Source organism: Callorhinchus milii, unplaced genomic scaffold (genome assembly GCF_018977255.1).
Source record: "Callorhinchus milii isolate IMCB2004 unplaced genomic scaffold, IMCB_Cmil_1.0 Scaffold1, whole genome shotgun sequence".
Lineage (NCBI taxonomy): Eukaryota > Metazoa > Chordata > Chondrichthyes > Chimaeriformes > Callorhinchidae > Callorhinchus > Callorhinchus milii.
In genome coordinates this window covers 136670091-136693429 of record NW_024704742.1, presented here as the reverse complement: position 1 = coordinate 136693429, position 23339 = coordinate 136670091, and the positions used below count along the sequence as shown (strand labels likewise).

Genomic DNA, 23339 nt, shown 5'->3' with positions numbered 1-23339 from the left:
TCTGAACTTGCCCTCAATTTATTTTATGATCTTACTCATTAGGTGTGGGAAGGAGGGATTCAGGAGGTTGCTTTCAATGAGTGTCGTGTCATGGTTTGGAACTAAATGCGTATCACACTCAGAACTCTGCAGCTCGTGTACTGTCCCGCACCAGGCTTCGTGACCACATCACTCCCACCCTCGCTCGCCTCCACTGGCTCCCCATCCCCCAGAGGATCGAATTCAAGATCCTCATCCTCACCTACAAGGCCATTCACGGCCTCGCTCCCTCCTACCTCTCCGACCTAATATCCCCCTATCTACCTGCCCGTACCCTCCGTTCCTCTGGCTCCGGTCTGCCCCACATCCCCAGCTCCAACCGCCCTACCATCGGTGGCCGGCCTTCAGCCTCTCAGCCCCTATACTCTGGAACTCCATCCCCCAGTGCCTTCGCCGTCTCCTCCCTTTCCTCCTTCAAGGCCGGTCTCAAGACCTTTCACTTTGACCGTGCCTTCAGCTCCCCTCTCGACTCTCTACCCCCTCCTCGCTCCCTCCCTTCCTTCCCCTCACCCTGACCATTTCCCCCTTCCTTGCTCTCTCCCTTCCCTCCCCTCACCCTGACCATTTCCCCCCTGCTCGGTCCTGAACCAACTGTCCAGTACTTTGGGACGTCCTCCTGACGTGAAAGGCGCTCTATAAATGGAATCATGTTGTTGTTGTTGTTGTTGACACCGTGTGTCTGTGTGTGTGGGGGGGGGGTGGGTTGTGTGTGTGGGGGGCTTGTGTGTGTGTGGGGGGGGGTCCTTTGTGTGGTGGTAGAGAGGGGTATGTGTGTGTGGGGGGGTTGTGTGTGTGTGGGGGAGAGTGTGTGTGGGGAGTGTGTGTGGGAGGGCTGTGTGTGTGTGGGAGGGGTGTGCATGTGGGGGTGGGGTGTGTGTGGGTGTGTGCGGGGGGGAGTGTGTGGAAATGTGTGCAGGGGTGTGTGTGTGGAGCGGGTGTGGGTGTGGGGGTCTGTGGGGGGCATGCGGGGGTGTGGAGGTGGGGTTGGGGTGGTGAGGTGTGGGGCGGAGTTGGAAGTGGAGATGGTGTGAGGGTAGGGGTCTGTGGGGTGGGTGTGTGCGTATGGGGGGGGTTGTCTGTGTGTGTGTGTGTGGGGTCTATGCGCGTGTGGGGAGGGGTCTGTGCGTGTGTGGGGAGGGTCTGTGCGCGTGGGGGGGGGGGGTCTGTGCGTGTATGGGGTAAGGTCTATGCGTGTGTGGGAGGGGTCTGTATGTGTGTGGTGGTGGTCTGTATGTGTGGGTGGGTCTGTGTGTGGAGGGGGTCTGTGTGTGTGGGGCCTGTGTGTGGGTGGGTCTGTGTGTGGGGGGGTCTGTGTGTGGGGGGGTCTGTGTGTGTGGGGGCTGTGTGTGGTGTGAGCCAGCTGTCAGCAATGTGTGGTGCAACATGATCAGGAGGGCAGCTGTGCCACATTGTGCCAACGTGCTGTGCCCCTGATATTGGCAGGTCATCAAGGGGCCAGGAGGCTTGGCACTGCCCCCACAGGCAAGAAGGGAAGTGACTGTGGCCAAGGACTCGCTGGCTGGCATTGCCTGCACGGCAGGAGTGGATTTGGGGGCAGCCAGGCAGCAAATCTGCGCCCTCAGCTTGAGAACTGCGGGCAAACTACACGGCAAGGAAATTCAGCATTTCATTTACTTTTCATCTCAACTTTCAACGAGCTCATTGCCAGCGTTTGTGTGTTGGTGCTTATCCTGGCCAGCGATCCTCTGGATAAATTACATTCACGTCACAGCTGTTTGTGGAGCCTTTGAGGTGCACAAATTGGCTGCGATGTTTGCCCACAAAGCAGTCACTACACTTGACAAGAATTACGTGCGATACATAATGACATCTCAGACTTTGAATAAACTGAACACAAAGTCTATCACAAAGAGGTCACTGAGGGATCTGACGTCATATAGCCCTGCCTGACTAGTATATTTTCCACAGCACTGCTAACCCATTCTAGTCTGTCACATTTACCAAGTGTCAGCTTGGCTCAGTTGGCAGCACTCTCGCTTTCGAGACGGTTGTGGTGTCAAGTCCCACAACAGAACTTTGAACTCACAGTGTACAGTGCATTGTTGGGTTGTTGGAGGTGACATCTGTCGGAAGAGATGTTAAGTCGAGGTCCCGTCTGCCTGTTCAGGTTAAAGATCTCAAAAAGAGAAGGGAGTTTCTCTCTCCTGGTTTCCTGGTCAACAATCCCCCATATAAAACTGGTCATTCACTTCATGGCGATTTCTTGGACATTGTTGTGCACAAATTGGCTGCTTTCGGTTATCATTACTCTCTCGCTTTCCCACCCACGCGATTCCCCATTGAGTCTCTCTTTTCCCACGGGTACCAATGCCAACAGTTGGCCCACTAATTACCACCCCAGCTCCCTGCATCGGTCACCAAATTACAGCATTATGTACATAGGAATGTACAGGAATGTAAAACACCATCTCTGTCAATCTGTCTGGTTCCAAAGTGAATCTCACTCAATCAAATTCTTCACCAAATACCTATCTAATGCAGGGTGCAAACCCCGGACTCTCCAGGCCTTGGGATATCCTCCAGATGTGAAATGTATTGCATGAATGTAAATGAGTAATGTAATTCCCTCTGTCTCCCCCACCTCTCTGCATTACACTAAACAGAACCAGAGACCATTCAGTCCATTTTACTTCCGTAGAATAGTGATGAGAGCACTCGCCTCGCATGCAAGAGAACCCAGATTTGATTCCCAGGCAGGGAGAAACCTTAGGCAAGTTTCCTTACTCCACACGCCTCTGGTTACCTGTCAGTAAGTAGGAACCCAATTGTTAGTAGATTGGCGGATCACTTTCCGGGGTTAATAATTTCTTTAAAAAAATATATATTTTGGTCACTCAATCACGACTGTTTGTGGGACACTGCTGTGCAGTCAATTCAGTTTACAATATATTCTGTGAAGCACTTTGAGATGCCTGAATGACGTGATAAGGCGCTATAATCAAATGCAAGGATCATTATTATTGATCTTATGTCAGATCATGCCAAATCTTTTTATCCATTTCACCTCCTTTTCTCCGTAAGCTTAATATTAAATATGCATCTATCGACCTTAACATCCCAAACAATTAAAGACCTTCCCCTATGACCGTGCCTACAGTCACCCCCCCCGCTCAGGGTCACAGTTAAGCATTCCGAGACTCTCCTCATGTGCAGTGAGCTACATTAATGCAAATTGTTGTTGTTTTCTGCCCCTAAGGTCTTCTGGGGAAGTGTTATCCACATCCACAGAGGAAACTAAAACCATAGGACACTGTCTTAATACATGGATCCCTCTTCACAGACTTCCCTCTTGACAGCAATATTTAACTATTCCAAACTCATCAGTGAGTATTCCGCCACCACATAACATGTCCGTTGGAGGGGTTTCTCTGGATCCATCCTACAGATAAAACCCAGGTCCTATCTGCCTGTTCAGGTGGATGTTAAAGAGTCTGCAACACTATTTGAAATGAGGAGAGTTTCTCCCCAATTAAATTACTCGTTTATCTCCTGGCTGTTTGACATTGAACAAATTGCCTGCTGTGTTTGCCTACAAAAGCAAACAACAAACAAACAAAATTATATTTGTATAGCACCTTTCACGTCGGGAGGAAGACCCAAGGCACTGGAGCTGGGGGTCAGGATTGAGGAGGAGGGCAGCGGGGGGAAGGAGGGAGATCAAAGAGGAGGGTCTTGAAACGTGACCTGAAGGAGGAAAGGGAGGGGCAAGTTGGAAGGACTGTGGATGGAGTTGGATTGGAGTGGCTGTAGGCCTGCCTCCAATGGTGGGTCAGGCGGGGACGTGAAGCAGGCCGTAGCCCGCTGAGCAGAGGGAGTGGGCAGGTTGGTAGGGGGTTAGGAGGTCACAGAGGGGGAGCAAGGTCATGGAGGGTTTTGCAAGTGAGGACCAGGATCTTGAACTGTATCCTCTGTGTAATGGGAAGCCAGTGGGGTCAGGTGAGAATAGGAGTCATAGGGTCGCAGAGCCTGGTGTGGGAGAGGATAAGGGCTGCAGAGTTGTGGATGAGGGAGGAATTGGGGAGGCCGAAAAGCAGGGACTACATTTAAGAGTATAATTAATGTGCAGAGCTTGAAATGTTTTGATGAAATAAGACGTTATATCAAATGCAAGGATATTTATTATCGTCATCATCATCATCCATAGGAGAGTTATTATATTGTGTCTACATTGGCCCCAATAAAAATCTACAAATAGCAAGTTTAAGAAATAGTCACTAGAAGATGGGTCATGATTTGCGCACACATCAGTCTGGCAGTGGAGCCCATGTCTATTGGAAAGTAGCCAGGAGACTCTAACCGCATCTCTTGAGCTGAGTGCAGTGCTCAATGTTTCACTTCTCATACATCGATCTCCTTCCATTATTTAAACATAAAAGGAATCAAGAGCCTTGAGAGGAAATCCCTCATCGATATTTGGTGAGACGCAAGATAAATATTGCTCAGTTATCACTGAATTCAGAGTGAAAGATGTCGGAGTCTTCGCAATATCGCAAAGGAGAATCAGATCCAGAAGGTGTTTCAGCCGATCTGACTTCTCTCTTCCACAATAATAATCCTTGTAGAACAAAAATCTACAACTAGAATATTTAACAAGAAGATATGTGGCAAGTAAACTTATAAAGTAGAAGGGGGAAATGGGGTTAAAAGATCTGCCATGATCAAACAAACTGGTGGAACCGACTCAATGGGCTCAATTTTGTAATAATAACAATAATCCTCGCATTTGATAAATCGCTTTATCAAGTCTTCTAGACGTCTCAAAGTCCTTCACAGAATATACTGTAAAGTGAATTGACTATACATTTTGTGGGCAAAATGCAGCATCCAATTGCACACAGCAGTGCCCAAGAAGCAGTCGTGGATTGAGTGAACAAATTATAATTATTTTATTATTATTTATTTTGTTACCTGGCTTAAGCCCCACATCAAGACTGAGTTCACAGCCTTCGTATTGAATAGGTATTGGTGTATTCACACTCCAATGCAGAACTGGGGGGGTGGGGGGTGTTGCCTTGTTGGAGGTTCGGATGAGACATTAAATCGAGATCCCATCCTGTTCAGGTGGATGTTAAAGATCCAATTGCACTACACAAAGAAAAGGGAGTTTCTCCCGGTGGCTGGCCAACAATCCCCTAGAAAAAATTGGTCACTCACTTTATGGCTGTTTGTGGAAATTACTGAGTGCAAATTGGCTGCTGTGTTTGCCTACAAAATAGACAAGACGCTCTACAGGAAATCCTGTGGAGTTCCTTGAGACTACCTCCCAAAACATGAAAGGCTCTACAGCAAATGCAAGGATTATGATTATTACTATCATCAATGTGTTCCCATAGATTCAGCTATTGTGTCTGTGATAGCTCTCTGATAGCACTCTCTCCATTTAGCCACAATCCAATGCCTCTTCCCTTTCCTTTTTAGATAGTCCGTCCAACAGGATCCCTCCCTCATCTTTCAAGGTCCATCTCTTTCACCACATGTTCGGTCATATTTCCCCTCCCCACCACCTCGCTCCCACCCTCAGCTCAGGTAACAGGCCAGGCACTTGTTAAATAAATGTAAAAATCTTGCATATTTTTGCCTTTTCACATATTTCAATCCCTTTCAAAAACCAAATGGATTCTGTTTCAACCACTGTTTTTGACCGTGCCCTGGGCAAATAAACGTCTGGGTAAAAATAAATATTCTCCTTCCTCCATTCTTCCATTGTTTTGTTTGGTCCCACATTACATTGCAACAGGAGCTGTACGCAATTGGCTGCCGTGTTTTGCCCACAAAATATACAGTCAATTCACTTTCCAGTATATTCTGTGAAGTGCTTTGAGACGTCTTGAAGACATGGTAAGGCACTGTATCAAATGCAACAATTATTATTATTTATTTTATTACATTGAGAGACTTCTTAAATAACTCCCAACATCCTAATCCCTACCCCTCTCGCAGGTAACCCAGTCAGTGATTAGACTCTGTGTAAAGAAACACTCCCTGGATATCTGCCTTTCACGTTGCTAAAAGTGTAGACTCTTGTACTGCTGTGTCTTAGTGTAATCTGAAAGCTTTGTTCTGGAATTAACTTTCGCAATCCCATTTAGCATTTTGTCCACTTTAATAATAATAATCATATTTGATACAGTACCTATTTCATCAAACCATCACAAAAATCTCCACACTGCTGTAAACTGAAGAGACTGTGCATTTATAGGTGAATAGAAATATAGCAATTGGCACAAAACAATGTCCCACAAACCGTCAATTTTATGTGGGGGATTGTCAGCTAGGACACCAGGACACTGAGCTCAAAGCTCCAATAAGCTAAATAAAAACAGCCTGGAGAGACAGCCAGATAGTCTGTCCACTCTCACAAATAGTTTTCATGTTGCTGAAGCCACACACTATACAGAGAGTTCACAGATGTGTAGTTCACGTGTCATCAGGACTATGTCTTTGGGAGAGGAGCAAGAGGTTTTACAGGCAAACTATTAGGAAGAAGTCCAGAAACCAGGGAAAAGGAAACCCTCGTCAAATTCAGAGCAAGTGAAAAACAGAAATGACTGCTGTTCATAAGCCAGCACTTGATCATTCTAAAGGGCATAGACAAACTGAGCCCATGTTTAACATGGGGAACAAAAATCTACAACTAGGATATTTAACAGGAAGATATGTGGGAAGTAAACACATAAAGTGGAAGGGCGAAATAAATTTTAAAAATCTTCCATGATCAAACAAACTGGTGCAACTAACTCGATGGGCTCAATTTTGTAATAATAATAATCCTTGCATTTGATATAGCGCCTCACTAAGTCTTCAAGATGTCTCAAAGCGCTTCACGGAATATACCGTAAAGTGAATTGACTGTATACTTTGTGGGCGAAACGCGGCAGCCAATTGCACACAGCAGTGTCTCACAAATGTTATGGATTGAGTGACCAAATTATTATTACTTTTGTGTCCTTAAGGGGACACAGATTCAAAGGTCATAAGAGGGGATGGTGAACAGACAGTTCTGATGTAATAAGTTTACGCAGAAAGCAGTGAGATTGTGGAATAGATGACCCTGGGAGGTGAGGGATACAGACTGTGCCAACAATGCTGAGAGGGAGTTAACTATTTGGCAAAGATATTGATTGAGGGTGTGGGAGAATCGTGTAGAATTTAAATTTTTTCTTGGGACTTGCCAGATGGACCATTTTACTGTGTATTCCTCAATACAAAGACACGGAGATGGTAACAACATCCAATTATATAGCACCTTGCTTGTGGGGTAAAACAACAACTTACATTTATACATTTATACAACTTACATTTATATAGCGCCTTTAATTTTGGCTGGAAAGTTACGGGCTTGCACCTGAGCTGGGGGCTGGAATCAAGAGGGGGGGAAAGGGGCTGAAAGTATAATCAAGGAGGAAAGTAATTCAAACGCGCCTTGAAGGACGCAAGGGAGGGGCGAGGGGGAGAGATTCTGAGATGGAATTCCAGAGGGTGGAAGCAGAAAAACTGACAGCCTGACCGGCAATGGTGGAACGGGCAGGGAGAGGACATGGTGCCCGTTGAGTGGAGGCTGGTGACTGCCGAGCGGAGGGATGTTGGTTTGGTGTTAATAGGTCACAGAGGTTGGAGAAGAGCAAGACTATGGATAATCCTCAGGGTGCTTTACAAGGAGATGCTGAGCAGGGGAGAGGGAAGTGAACCATAGGGGGTTTATGAAATAGGTTTTAAGGCAGGATATGATGATAGATTGGGAGTAGGGGAGAGATTGAGGGCTAGAGGGAGTGAGTTCTGGAGGTTAGGGATGTAGAAACCAAAGGATCAGTCACAGCTAGTGGTTTGGAGAAGGCAAGGGACGCATGGAAAGCTGAGCGGAGGGGGTGGACAGAGGAGCAGGAGATCAGAGAGGCAGAGAGGTGCTAGGGCATCAAGAGATTTATTGGTAAGGATCTCAAAATCTAATTGAGAAACGTATGACTGACGAAACGGTGAAGGGTTATTCCTCTTTTTATATTAAAATAAAGTTGCTTTAGCACTTTAGAACCAGTCACTTGGGGCCCAACACGATGATCTTTTCCTGTTTCCATAACACTGATTCTATAATAATAATAATCCTTGCATTTGATATAGCTCCTTATCACGTCTTCGCGACATCTCATACTATTCACAGAATATACTGTAAAGTGTAGTGACTGTATATTTTGTGGGCGAAACGTGGCGGCCAATTACCCACAGCAATATAACAACAATTTGCATTTATATAGCGGCCTTCACACTGGGTAATGTCCTGGAGCACACAATAATATCCCACAAACCGTGGATTGAGTGACCAAATTATAATTATTTTTTTTGAAGGGATTATTACAGAAAAGCACCTGCCAATCAACTAACAACTGGGTTGCTACTTACTTCTAAGAAACAGAGGCGTGTGGCGTAAGGAAATTTGCCTGAGGTTTTGCCGCACCCGGGAATCGAACCCAGGTCCTCTTGCTTGCGAGGTGAGTACTCGGGACATCTGGACCCAAGCAGCCAGCCAGCTTTTGTATGGAGTTTGGCTTTCAATGGGGGAAAAACACTCTCAATGATTTACGCTGCTGTTTACTGCAGAGATCCATTTTCACTTGTATCTTATTTATTAGATACTCGGGTACAAATGTTTTGGCTACGCAACCAGGGAGCTGCGCAGACGAAAATATTATGCACGCTGTGTTTTGTCTAACTGCAATAGGGCATTCAACATAGAGATAAGAGGACGCTTTGAGACAAGATAATTAACAGCATTGCTCAGATCAGGCTGGACCACTGCAATGCACTATAGCAGATAACGACAGCTTGCAATCATTCCCCTCCTGTGTGGCAGGAGATGGATATTGCTGGTTTTAAACAAATCTGGTCTGGAAGTAAAGATAAACACGAGTTTTACCAGTTTTAAGAGTCCCAGAGATCTCAGCCATCTCGAAGTCTGAGAGATTATGCAGGGTAGAGACAAGGTAAATAGTGAGAGATTATTTCTGTTGGTTGGCCAGTCAGCTACGAGAGGTTACAAGGGCAAAAGGAACTGAAGGGGAGGTTAGAAAATATGTGGCCTGGAATGCGGAAATCAGTACCACAAACTGTTTTTGTTAAAGGGAAATTGGACTGATGCATAGAATCGTAGAATCTCAAAAATTGACAGTGCAGGAGGAGGCCATTCAGCCCATTGAGTCCACTCTGGCTCTCAGAGCAAGCTGTCCATTCAATCCCACTGCCTGCTCTTCAACAACAACAACCACTTGCATTAAATAGTGACTGGGAGCTGGAGATTAAGTGCGTGCGTGGGAGACGAAAGTGGCTGAAAGCGCCGTTGGAAAGGTAGGGATGGTGTGGTGGTGGGGGAAGTGTGGGGGTGTAAAGATACAGGAGCTCAGAGGTGAAGATGGAAGGTGGAGAACTATTAAAGAGTGTGGGTGAGCAGAATTAGATTAGGTGTCTAATCAGACTGATGGGCCAATGACCAACAGGACTCTATATAAATGCAAATTGTTTATTATTGTTGCTGTGTGCAATTGGCTCTGTGCTGTAATGTTCTGGGATTCTAAATCACTGTCTCTAAGAGGAGGGATAGACAACAGGCAACCACCTGATGGGGAAACAGGAGAACAACTTACAGTAGTATAGCATCTTTCGCACTTGGATAGTGCCAAGTGTTCGGGCTTGACGCGAAGCAAGCGAGAAAGCACCTTGAGACATTCTCCAGCGTGAAAGGGGGCATACAGTAGTCATCAAGGAGCAAATGCAACAAGAGGATTACAATCGGACCTAGTATCCAGATTAGTGACCTACTTACTCTCCAACGACTACTGCCAAGTCACTGTTTTAGATCATGTGGAAGACAGTTTCCTTCTAATACAGACACTTCCACATCCACTGCCTTATACTGGTTACATTCACCACAGTGTCTTCAGAACCTTTAGACTTCCTGTGCTATTTACTCAGTCATCAAATGGACAAATACCAGCTTTGGGGCTTACGTACAAAAAAAGTTACTACGATGGACAGCAATTACCTGTGAATCACTTTCTGACAAACTATAACCTTTTAGATGCTAAATAATAATGATAATCAATGCATTTGATACAGCGCCTTATCACGTCTTCAAGACGTCTCAAAGCGCTTCACAGAATATACTGTAAAGCGAATTGGCTGTATATTGTATTGTTGAGGCTTTCTGACATACAAGCTCCATCCTTACTTTACAGTCACAGGTGTAACTCACCACTTCGTGGACAGAGCGGTTAAATGCGTCGTCCTCTGTCAGGATCAGCAGAATGATGAGCGCCATGTAAACGTGATGTGAGTTTCTCTCCTCGACATGATACAAGATCTCAAGGATTGGAACAACCTGTGCAAAGAACAAAGCAAATGCTAAACTCCATCCCAAAGTCCCTTCACCTCGTCCCTTTACCTTACTTTCTTCAAAGTCCGACTCAAGACCCTCTTCGACCGCGCTTTCGGGGGGACCCTCCCACCCCAACCCTCCCTGACCTCCACGCCTCCTGATCTTAAACCCTAGCTCATGTCCAAGTACTTGACTTTGAATGTCCTCCCAATGTGTAAATATCATTTGTGGTTGTTGTTGTTGAGATTCACGGTTCTCAGAAACCAAGATACAAGATAATCTGCAAGATAATCTCCTGCTCATAGCTAGATCTGATCTGTAGACAGGGTTCTTAGAAATGAAGATATATTTGTAATCCAAAGTCAACTAAATACTAGACCAAAAGTAGCCCAACATTATGAATGGCCTCCGATGGGTAGCAGGGTGTGTGTGTGTGTTGGGAGGGGAAGAGAGAAACCCAATTCAACACCCTGCATTTGGCACAGGATACACCTTCGAAGAAATGGGAGGGCTAGAGTATATATATAATATATATATCACTCAAACCATGTCTGTTTGTCTGGCTGTGCGCAATTTGCTTCCGTGTGTCACAACAAAATACACAGTCAATCCACTTTACAGTACATCCCGTGAAGCGCTTTGAGACATCTCACCGATGTGATAAGGTGCTGTAAATAATTTAATTTTATGATTTGGTCACTAAATCCACGATTGTTTGTGAGTGACAGTTGTGGCTGACACTTTTTTCCAACAAAATGCATAGTTACTACACTTTATAGTATATCCTGTAAGTGCTTTGAGATGTCTCAACAATGTGATAATGCTCTATATCAAATGCAAGGCTTATTGTTATTATTATGATTACAAACACCTCACATTCTGTGCGTTATATAATAATAACCCTTCTATTTAACATATTGCCTTTCAAGTTGGGAGGACATCTCAAAGCGCGACACAGGATATACTGTAAAATAGAGGTAGAGTGACTTGTATTTTGTGGGCGAAGATGGCAGCCAATTTGCACACAGCAGTGTCCCACAACCAGCCATGTGTTGATTGACCGATTTTATTTGGGTGGTCGGCCAGGACATCAGAGAAATTCCCTTCTCTTTTCGAATAGCGCTAAATGTTTAATGTCACTTGAACCTCGGTCCAACGTCTCATCCGAAGGCCGACAAGGGGCTCGAACCCACAACTTTCTGTCTCAGAAGCGAGAGCTCTACTGCTACGTCATGCTGAGATGTGTACATAGTGCCCTCCAGGCAGGGATGTAGAGGGAAGGGCTAACTTGGGACTTGTTTGGGGGACGAAGGAGGAGGGAAAGACCAGGGACAAAGGGCCAGAATTCTGGCACAAATTGGACTTGCAACACTGAGTAGCAGAGGCAGGTTCTTCCCTGCAATTACCTGCACAGCGAGCTAGTGAAACAGGCAAACAGCCACAGGGAATGTCAAACGGAGGTCAGATGCCTCCACAGGATCTACAACACAGAAGCTTGAGAGCAGACCTGATAGAGGTGTTCAAAATAACTAAGGGTTTTTGACAAGATGAACAGTGAGAAGCTAATTCCACTTGTCAGTGAGCCAGTAACTCAAGGCCATCAATTTAAGATCATCAACAAAATAACTGGGTGAGGGGGGAGCTGGGCCACAATGTGGAAATCTCTGCTAAAAACAAGTTGTTGAGGGCGAGTTCTTACATAGTCTTATTCACTTATTCATATTCTTAAATGCTATTAAGACATTACCCGGCATGAAGGGCGTTATATAAATACAGCTTGTTATACATACAGATTGTATATAATAATAATAATGATTTTTGCATATCACATCATTCAGACATCTCAAAGCGCTTCACAGAATACAGTGTAAAGTGAATTTACAGTACAGTATTTACAATGAAGTGTAAAGTGACTTAACTGTGTATCTTGTGTCCGAAACAGATAATGTACACAGCGGTGTCCCACAAACAGTTATGGATTGTGTGACCAAATTTTTTTTGACAGATTGTATAGCACAGAAACAGGCCATTCATCCCAATTAGTCAATATACTCCATCCATGTTAAGTCTTCAGTCACTCTTTACTCTTTCCCACACTCTTCTATTCCCTTCTCCCTTGTGTCTATAGTTTCATCTTAAATGCATCTATAGTTCCATAAATTGTTTAAAAAGAAAATTGGTCCATGCATTTGACATAATGCCCTACCAGGTCCACAAGACATTTCAAAGCGATTCACAAGATCTTTACCGTGAGTGATTCTGTACTCATAGGCCGCTTTTCAAACCGTCGTTTCCCACAACCAGCCAATGAAATGAATGACCAGTTTCTGTGTGGGAAGAAGTGGGGGCGAGGGGGAGTGAGGGATTAGGCTGGGGTGTTAATGTGCAGAAAAGCATCGGACAAGACCTGTGGTTTATTTCTCACATCTCTTAACATTCTATGTTAGGACCCAGGTTCGATTCCTGGGCGAGGCAAAACCTTAGGCAAGTTTCCTTAGACCACATGCCTCCGTTTATCTAGCAGCAAGTAGGAACCGGTTGTTAGTCAATTGGCGGAATTGCTTTCTGAGTGTAATAATCCCTTCAAATTTTTTTTAAAAAATAATAATTTGGTCACTCAATCACCGACTCTTCGTGGGACGCTGCTGTGTGCAATGGCTGCCATGTTTTGCCCACAAAATATACAGTCAATTCACCTTACAGTACATTCTGTGAAGCACTTTGAGACGTTTCAACGACGCAGTAAGGCTCTATATCAAATACAAGGATTATTATTATTATAAACTCCTCAGATGGGATGAACTGCAATCCCGATCCAGTGAGATTGCCATGAGCTGAGCCGACACAGATCCCAGGGTGCTTACCAGGTTCTCCACGTCGGTCCGTGCCAGCATGTAGGTCCTGACATTTGGGTTCTGGTGCAATAAGGTGTACAGCAGGAGAGTGGCCTGGTCGGAGTTCTGCTGTTGGTACAGGGCTGTGTACAAGCTGTTGAAATTTATCTGGAAGGTGAACGGGTTTGGCGACTGCAGAGCCGTGCTGTCTGAAACAGAGGATTGTAATAAGCCAGTCAAGCAATAATAATAATAATCCTTGCATTTGATACATCACGTCGTTGAGAAGTCTCAAAGCGCTTCACAGGATTACTGTAAAATGTATTTTGTGGGCGAAACATGGCAGCCAGTTACGCACAGCAATGTTCCACAGCCATAAAGTTATTATAAGCCGCAGCCAATTTTATTTTGGGGGGGTTGTTGGCCAGGATACAGGGCGATAGAAACTCCTTCCTCTTTTCGAATAGCGCCATGGGATATTTTAACATCCACCTGAACAGGCAGACGGAATCTCGGTTAACGTCTCATCCGAAGGAAAGCATAAGAAATTAGAATTAGAATTTATACAGCGCTTTTCAAAAAAAAGCTCTCCTTTGTAAATGGATGATTGAGGTGATGCCCTTGCCCACATTCTGGGTCTGTGTTTTAAGAGATCTGATAAATGTCTTGATGTCAGTTCAAGCCCATCTCATTGATTTTTTTAGTGAGTGATAACGCAGTAGGTAATGTGAGGGGGAATAGGAGACAATTACTGCAGTTATTGTGAATTTAAAACTTTTAATCCAATTAATATTGTACATTCAATATTATGAAACGTTCATAGACAGGACAGGACCAGACTATTTTTGTAAACTGAAGGAACAAGCAGGACAGAGAAGGTTTCTCCTAACATTATGAAGGGTTAAAAATAAACAATTCCTGTGTCTTGAGCCGCTGACAGATACAATGTGTGCCACCGGAGGTGAGGAAGTTAATATTTAACAAAACGGATATCGTTTATGAAGCATGCGGTCCTAACACAAACCTTGTGTGTTCTTGAAGGACATTATCGACTGTCTGTATGGATTGGGGCTGTCTGGTACATCGCTCAGGTTAACTAGAACAAGCAGCAGAAGAAGGCTCTGATTAGCCAGTGGTGACGAGGGTTCCTCCTGCTGGGCTGGCTTACTCCCAACGCCTCCTAAGGTTAGCACTGTCCACAGACCAGCTGTTCAAGAGAAAACATATGGGAGGGAATGGTTAGAGAGAGCAGAACGAACACAAAAAGCAACGAGGGGTAAGAGAACAAGATGAGACTATATTCAGGGTTTCATTAATCCATTAACATTCATCCAATATCCCTTTTCCTCTGAGCCCCAGGTAATGAAGGCCATTATGTTGATAGGTAAGCAAAATGGAAGCCCATGGTATTAAAAGGGCAGTGGCAGCATGGATACAGAACTGGCTGGGAGACAGAAAGCACTACAGAGTGTGTAGTGGTGTCCCCCAGATGTTGGTATTGGGACCACTGCTGTTATTGATCTAGAAGCATCCTGGACTTCAATATAGGGAGGACAATTTCCAGGTTTACAGATGACACTAAGCTAAGAAAAGCAGCAAACAGTGAGGAGGATAGTAGCAGACTGCAAGAGAACATAGACAGACTGGTAAAATAGGCAGACACGTGGCAGATGAAGTTTAATGTAGGTAAATGTGAAGTGATGCATTTCGGGAGGAAAAATGAGGAGAGGGCATATAAGCTGATGGTACATCTTAAAGCGAGGTGAAGGAATGGAGAGACCTGGGGATTCATCTAAGTAAATCTTTGAAGATGGCAGGACAGATAAAGCTATTAAAAAATCATACGGGATACTAGGCTTTATAAATAGGGGCGTAGGATACAAAAGTCAGGACGTTATAATAAACCTTTATAAATCACTAGTTAGGCCTCAGCTAGAGACTGCGTTCAGTTCTGGGCACAACACTTTAGGAAGGATGTCAAGTCTTTGGAGAGGATGCAAAGGAGATTTACCAGGAATGAGGGACTTCAGTTATCAGGAGAGGCTGGAGACACTAGGATTATTCTTCTTGGAGCAGAGAAGGTTAAGAGGAGACTTAATAGAAGTTTTAAAAATTATGAAGGAATTAGATAGGATGAACAAGGAGAACCTGTTTCCACTGGCAGATGGGTCGTTAACCCACGAACACCGATTTAAAATAGTTGTTAAAAGGAACAGAAGGGAGGTGAGGAGAAACGTTTTGCGAGTGTTGGGATCTGGAAAGCATTGCCTGAAAGGCTGGTGGAAGCCGATTCGATAACAACTTTTAAGAGAGAAGTAGATAATTATTTGGGGAGGACAAGTTTGCAGGGCTATGGGGAGAGCGCGGGGGGAGTGGGATTGATTTGGAAGCTCTTTTCAAAGAGCCAGCACAGACACGACGGGCTGAATGGCCTCCTTCTGTGCTGTATAAATCTATGATTCTACGATAACATTATTCCTTGCCTTTGATAAAGCACCTGTCACATTGGGAGAATGGTTCAAAGCGCTTCACAGGAATTATTGTAAAGTGTAGTGACTGTATAGTTTCTAGACAAACACAGGAGCCAATTTGCACCCAGCAATATCTTTTTCGGTCAGCCAGGTGTCTCTTAAGCATGGTGATGGAAACCATCACCATGCTTAAGAGTATCCAGCAAAGACCCAATTAAATTAAGTTTGCTCTAACCAATACTCCAGTATCTGTGACACAGCAAGTGAACAATATGTGACCAGACTAGACAAGCTTCTACTCCCCTGTTTATGTAACAAGACATCCCATCATTAACTTGAATTAATAGAGGGAGAATGTTGTAGGTATTAAAAGGCCGTTAAGACAAACATTTTATAGAGTACAGGAGAAGTGGGATGTCGCAAACTACTTTTTTTTAAAAAATCAATCTGCTTCCTGCTCACAAATAATGGACTATTTAATACCCTAAATGCATTTGTGTCTTGTGATAAGCTTAATGAAAGGGACTGAAATCAATAGCCTGCTTTAAAGATTGCCTGTTGCTGTGCTGGATGTCTAGACAATGTGTTGTGTAAATATTATTACTGGTAGTTCTAACCCTGTTAATTTGGAGCCAAGATGTCATAAGCTATGAAAGGAATAAGAAAATCTGTCCCTTGCACGAGATGTTAAACTGAGCCCAGAAAGAGGATGTGTGCGAAGGACAGAGAAAGTGTGTGACCCAGAACTAAAACCCATAATCTTCTCACTCAGAAGCCAGAGTGCCACCAACTGAATTAAACTGTATTGACTTGCAAAGAATTGGATCTAGTTACATCACATCCTCTCTACCTGTTCTCAAAACCTACCTCTTAAACTATGATTTTAGTCACTTCTTCTCCTACCCTGCTTTCCCACCTTGCTTAGTGATTCACATTGCCTCCCAAACAAGTGAAAGGAACTTCCAGGTCACACACTTTCTCGAATGTGTCGCATGGTGCATGAAGGGCAGAGGAAGTGTGTGACCTGGAATTGTGACCTCCTCCCCATGGGAAAGACACTATATAAATGTAAATTTATATTCTAATCAAAAACCAAGGAAGGGTAGAAAACTGAGTTTGAATGACAGATTAATTCTATAATCATTTATAGCTCAATGGCTTGGGAAAAAGGGGACACTACTAGAACAACAAATTGCATTTATATAGCGCCTTTCATCACAGGGGAATGTCCCAAAGTGCTGGATAGTTGAGGGTTTGTGCCCGAGCTGGGGGTGGCAGTAGGGACGCAGTGGGGAAGAGTGTGGAAGGGAAGATGACCGAAGGTGCGATGACAGAGGAAGGTCTTGAGATGGAAGGGGCTAGTGAGAAGCTAGTAAGACCTTTTAAACCACATCCCAATATCTGTTATTAATAATACTGACATTTGCATAGTGACTTTCACATCAGTAGGATGTCCCAAAGCGCTTCACAGCATATACAGTAACGTTGACTAAAAGTGTGTTCAGTGGGTGAACACGGCAGCTAATTTGCACAAGACAAATCACAACTACAAAGAGCCATGAAATGAATGATCGATTTTATTGGGGGGNAGAATGTTGGCCAAGACGCTGAGAGAGAAACTTCCATCTCCTTTTGAATCGTTGTAAAGAATGTGAAAATATTTTCCATTCACCTCATTTGAAATGTCCCAAAGCACCTTCACAATCAATTGCAGTCAAGTGTAGTGACTGTTTGTTGGCAAATATTATAGCTATTTTCACCAGCAAAGTCTCACAAACTAACGAGAGGTGAATGTTATTATTATATAGTTTGGGACATGACGTGCATGCAATTGCCAGGACGGTGAACGGTGGAAGGTGAACTTGGTCTTCTTTCGTCTCACAAATTCTTATGTATGTCCAAGTAATCTCGAAGATGAGGATTGTTGGCTAGGACACTGGGGGAAAAACTCCCTTTTCTTTTCCAACTGAGTCATGGGATTATTTTTAATGTCTACCCGAACAAGCAGACATGACCTCAGTTTAATGTCTCATCCGGACATTGGCACTGTCAAACACAACCCCCCACCTCACACACACGGTCCATTGGACTGCGCTGGAGTGACAAATCTAGTAAACACTAGTAAAATTGTAACTAAAACCACTTCAACTTAGTTTCTCACACCCCCATCTACAAATACTGTTCCCCCGCCCCACAACCTCACCCCAATTTCCTGTCTGTCACAAAAAGAACGAGAACGGACGCAGCCAAGACACATGGTGTGATGGAGGCGAGATTAGAAACTCAGTTGCTGTCTGGTTCTGGTGAGAAAGTCTTTGATTGTGGTTAGTTCAGCTGTTGTGTTCACCTCTTTTGAAAGGTGTCTCCACAGGCACCTCCAACAATGCAATTCCTTCCCACCGCTTTACTGCAGCTACAGTTAGATTTGGAGCTCAAGCCCCGACTAGAACCCACCATCGTCTGACTCAGAGGCGGCAGTGCTAACAACCAAACTAAACTGTATTAACTTGAAAAAATTGTTTCTGCTTACATCCAACCAATAGATCCTCTCTACCCATTCTCAAACCTACGACCACAAAATACAGTCACTACACTTTACAGTATATTCTGTGAAACGCTTTGAGAGGTCTCAATAACGTGATAAGGAGGGACTATATCAAATGCAACGATTATTATTATTATGGTTTTGGTCACCTTTCCTCCTACCCTGGTCTCTTGTTCGGTGATTAATGTCCACCTGCAGACGGGACCAAGGTTTAACTGAACCAAACTGTATTAACTTGAAGAGTTGGGTCATCCAGCACGTTTTCTCTCACCTATATGTTTGACTATACTTTCAGTCACCTTTCCTCCTACCCACCCCCGCTCAATTTAAGGACGACACTTCTAACAACGAAGCATATCCCAGCACTGCATTGGATTACCAGCTTAGACATAGTTAAATATCCCAATATGGGGCTTGAACCCACAACCTTCTGACTCAGGCAAAAGTGATACCAACTGACCCCTGACACTCAGAAAGCAAAGAGGGGAAAATGGTGCTTAAAAAAAGTCACCAGATTAACTGCCAGGGGATAAAAGTCACTGGAAAATTCCTCCCCGATTCCTGAAGGCAGTGGCTGGAGCTCCAGAGATTAGAATCCCGCTACCAGAGGGAAGAGTCATTCACTATCTAACTAGAAATGTCATCCGGCATCAGAAGACATTAAACTGTGAATGTACATTTCAAGAGTATACCAACAACAACAGCAACAAAATTACATTATACAGCGCCTTTCACGTCAGGAGGACGTCCCAAGGCGCTGGACATTCAGTGTTTCAAATCAACAGAATGCTTCTTTAACATTCCCACGCTCTTGAAATAAGGTTTGAGTGTTTTGCATGTGTAAGAAATGTTCCAGAATAAGGCCCCACAGTAGTCTTATCCTTCAGTATTCATGCAAAAAAAATAACAGCTCTGTATATAATTTTTCTTAAATTAAAAAAAATCTCTATGTATTTTATTTGAAACTCCCCAGGAGGTGTTTGGTATCCTGACGGGAAGACTATCTTTGCCAATTTTCCGAGGCGAGACACTGAGAGAAGTGTCTTCACCCAGCCTGGGCTCCTAGTCGCCCCTGCTGCTCATTAGCTCCAAGTAAACTCAAGCTCAAGCTCAAGGAACAGGAGGCATCTCTGTGCTGGTTATGTGTGATCACGCTGCTTCCCAGGCTGCTACACAAACAGGACAGGAAATTGTATAAGTAGCATCGATCTTCTTCAGGGAGCAATGACAACTCGCATTTATACAGCACCCATTTATACGCGGGGTAGTGTTCCAGGCAGAGCACGACACCGAACCGGGGGGAGGTGGCCGTAGGTACGGTCGAAGGGGCTTTAATTCAGGACTTGATTCACACATTTCTTAGTAATCCTGTTACGACTGCCACAAACCAGGAAGAACTTCACTGCTGAGGTAATGGAGTTCCCCATTCCCACATTTTAGCCCATTTCTAGTTGTTGAAATTGAGGAATTAAATTCAGAAAATTATAAATCCTCTTTTAACCATTTGACAAACATTTCCATGTCAGTTTGGCTCATTTACTAGCTTCTGGGCCAGAAGGGTTCCAGGCCTCATATTAAATAGACATAAATTTGACCTGTAGAATTTTTGGCCCTGACACAAGGAGAAACTCCCTTTTCTCTTTTCCAAGAGATATTTACCCCTAACTGAAAAACAGGAATAGGGGTTTAACATTCCATCCAAAGGACGGCTCTTCCAACAATGCAACATATCCCCAATACTGTACTGTAATGTCAGCCTCGACTGTGAGTTCAAGTCTTGATGTAGAACTGGAGAACACAACCTTCTCTGATGATCAGGGGACATCTACACCCAAGGCATAATGGGAGATGTGACATGTTTGACAACAGAATACAATACACAATACAGCGTCTTTCACATTGGGAGGATGTCCCAAGGCGCTGAATATCAGAATCGAGCCAACGTGAGTTCCTGAGCGAGGCGAGTGCTCTAACCGATATGCTACAGGATTCCTGTGATTAGACAAGCTACATTCAATAGACATTCTCCTGTTCCTGTGTTTCATGTCTGTGTGATAGGGCTGCTGGAGCTCAAAATGAAGGAGGTCAGGTTGTCCTCTGCACTATCACTGTCCATCTTGAACTGCACCATCCAGGTGCAAACTCTCATTGTGAAGTGTGTTCAAAACTTTTCTTTTACAAGAGAGAAAGGCCCTGTATAAATTCCAGATCGCTGCATTCACAAATCTCCTCACTCGTCTAACTACCCTGGAGCACAGTTTATCCATCTGCAGGTTTATTGGTTTACAGCCCTTACTGAGACTAGAGATTCTTCATTTAATATGTGACCATCCTCATTTTGGTAATATATTTCTATATCATATATAAATATAATCTCTTGAATGCACGACTGTTTGTGGGACACCGCTGTACTTAATTGGCTGCCGAGTTTCACCTACATTAAATGCAGTCAATTCCCCAAAGGAAGAATATTCCAATTCGCTCCTGCTACCTACACTCTTTGATTAAAACCCCCTTTTGTACTTTATCACTGCACATTAAAAAAAATTAGTAACTAGGCTCTTGTTAGATGCCCGGCTTGTCTCTTTAAAATGAACTTTAAAGGAGTGAAGAAGGGGAAACGTCACATGCAGAAGATTGACAATACAATATCTTGCAGAGCTAGAGTTGGCTGGCGAGGCTGTAGGCTTGCCCTCCCCAAGGGCCGGTGGTTACAGGCCCCCAGTCTGTGCTCAGTCAGACAGAAAGTTACAGGTTCAAATCCCAGAGCCCGTGCTGAGTTGGCTGATGTCAGCCAGGGGCACCATTAGGGGCTGTAAAATTGACCCCAATGGCGGGGGAGGTAGGATAAAGAGCGAAAGAGTCTGGATCTTCACTCGTAATCAACATTGAATAATCCTTGTGCTGGTGGACGGGAAATGACACTTGCAGAGTAGTGGTTAGAGCAGACTCCTCGCAAGTGGTTTGATTCCTGGGCAGTGTGAAGCTTTAGGCAAGTTTCCTTACTCCACACGCCTGTTTACCTAGCAGTCAGTAGCAACCCCGTCGTCGATTGGCGGATCGCTTTCCGGGTGTAATAATACCTTCAATAAAAATCTGGTCACTCAATCCAAGACTGTTTGTGGGAATGCTAAGCGCAATTGGCTGCCAAGTTCCGCCCACATAATGTACAGGGAATTGACTTTGCTGTATATTCTGTGAAGCGCTTTGAGACGTCTTCAAGTGATAAAGCACTAAATCCTATGGATTATTATTATTAAATGGAAGGGGAGGGATGGAGGGCTGGTGGAAATGGGTGTTGGAGGTTTGGGCAGTTCAAATCTTGGATCTCCCGCCCAGCCCTGCTTTTAGCTGCTATGTCCCAAAGCTTTGGAACACTCCCCCAATCCCTCCGGCTCGGTATCATGTTCAGCCACTGTTAAGTGATCTGAGACCCTGCCCTATATAAGTGCAAATTGTTGCTGTTATAGCCCAAGTATTATTGCTGCACTTGGACAAGGAGACTTGCACAAGCGTCGATACCAGGTGAACTGTACCCAGCACAAATACATCAGCTCAACCCCAGTCTCAGGAAGACAATAAGATAGAATAACCACAGACACAGATTCTGTGGTCATTTCCACAGGGTTGAATACATCACAAACAAGCTGACGCTCTCAGAATAGTGAGGCTGCATTTCATTTTTAACTTGCTGCTTCGAGCACTGTTTCAGTCCTAGCAAGGTGTCAGTCTGGTGACGTTTCAGCTCTGAGTCAGAAGGTTGCGGACTCCAGACATACATCAGGACTTTGAACTCACATTGTCTAGGCTGACACTCCAGTGTTGGGGGAAGTGCTAAATTAGCAGAGGTGGCGGCCTTCAGATAAGATGATACAAATGAGGTTGCATCAGGTTGTGTCAGGTCGATGTTAAATATCCCATGGCATTATTTTAAAGGAGTTTCCCCCGGGTCCTGTCCATCAATCCTTCAGATAAATCCACGACTGTTTGTGGGACGCTGCTGTGCGCACTTGGCTGCCCGGTTTCACCCACAGACTACACAGTCAATCCATTTTATGATATATTCTGTGAAGCACTTTAAGGCATCTCAACGATGTGATAAGGCACTATATCAAATGCAACGATTATTATTATATTACTATAATATTGATCATTCAATTCATGGCTACTTATTGCTGGGCATAAATTGAGTGACACGCTTATCAACGTATACACAGTAACTACACTCTGCAGGAAACTCTGTGAAGCACGTGGAGACGTCTTGACATGATTAAGATTGAATTCTCCACAATTCTATCCTGCCACAATTTTATGTTTTAAGGTACTACAGTCTCTAGGTAACATTTTGGGTTTCTGATCAACATCCTCTGACCTTCCTTGTGTAGTGGAGAGTGGGAAAGAGAGCAAGAACACTTGAATGTAGGTGAGGTCAGGGAAGGGGGTGGTAAAGAGCTCAACAACGACAACCTGCATTTATATAGCATCCTTCATGTGGGGCAGCATCTCAGAGCGCTTAACAGTGGTGGAGCCTGATGCCAAGGGGTGGGAAGGAGTGATTGTAAGCTCAGTCGAAGAAGAAGGTCTTCAGTCGTGATCTAAAAGAGGGGAAGGAGATGGGATTGAGAAAGTTCCAAAGCTGTGAAGACCGGGCCCCTCCCTCAAACAACACTGACACTGACTGTCGAGGGTAACACAGGAATGATATCCTGCTATGGTGGGGGAAGGGGGGATGTGGGGTGGAGACAAATACTGTGTAGCATCCAGAGAGAAAAAGCAAAGGAATCAAAACACTTTCCAGAGAGGAAGCAAAGGGCAGAAACTTGGCGAGAGAGAGGAAACTTGCTATCCGATTCCTCAAATAACACTCAGTGCAGCAGCAATTGCATGGAATAAGCAAATTGTATAAAAGTGCATCGTTTTCTAGAGCACTGGTCTATAATCAAATGTTTTGTTCAATAAATAACAGTCCAACTCTGGATGGCTGCTAACCTCCCAAGTGTTAGATGGAAGAGATCAGGAGAGAGATGACAGCCCCTCGTGCTCTCTCGACACTGTTTTTCTAATGC

The 23339-nt window shown here is 44.4% G+C and overlaps 1 protein-coding gene across 1 annotated transcript in view; it reads right to left on the bottom strand.

Annotated features, from left to right (window-relative positions):
- The window catches only part of dym (dymeclin), a 157312-nt gene that overhangs the window by 90048 nt on the left and 43925 nt on the right, over window positions 1-23339 (bottom strand). The window contains exons 8-10 of the mRNA XM_042336031.1: window positions 14282-14464; window positions 13288-13466; window positions 10301-10426 (exon numbers count right to left, since the gene is read on the bottom strand). Of these exons, the coding sequence (XP_042191965.1) occupies window positions 10301-10426; window positions 13288-13466; window positions 14282-14464 (488 nt within the window). The remainder of the gene's footprint in view (window positions 1-10300; window positions 10427-13287; window positions 13467-14281; window positions 14465-23339) is intronic.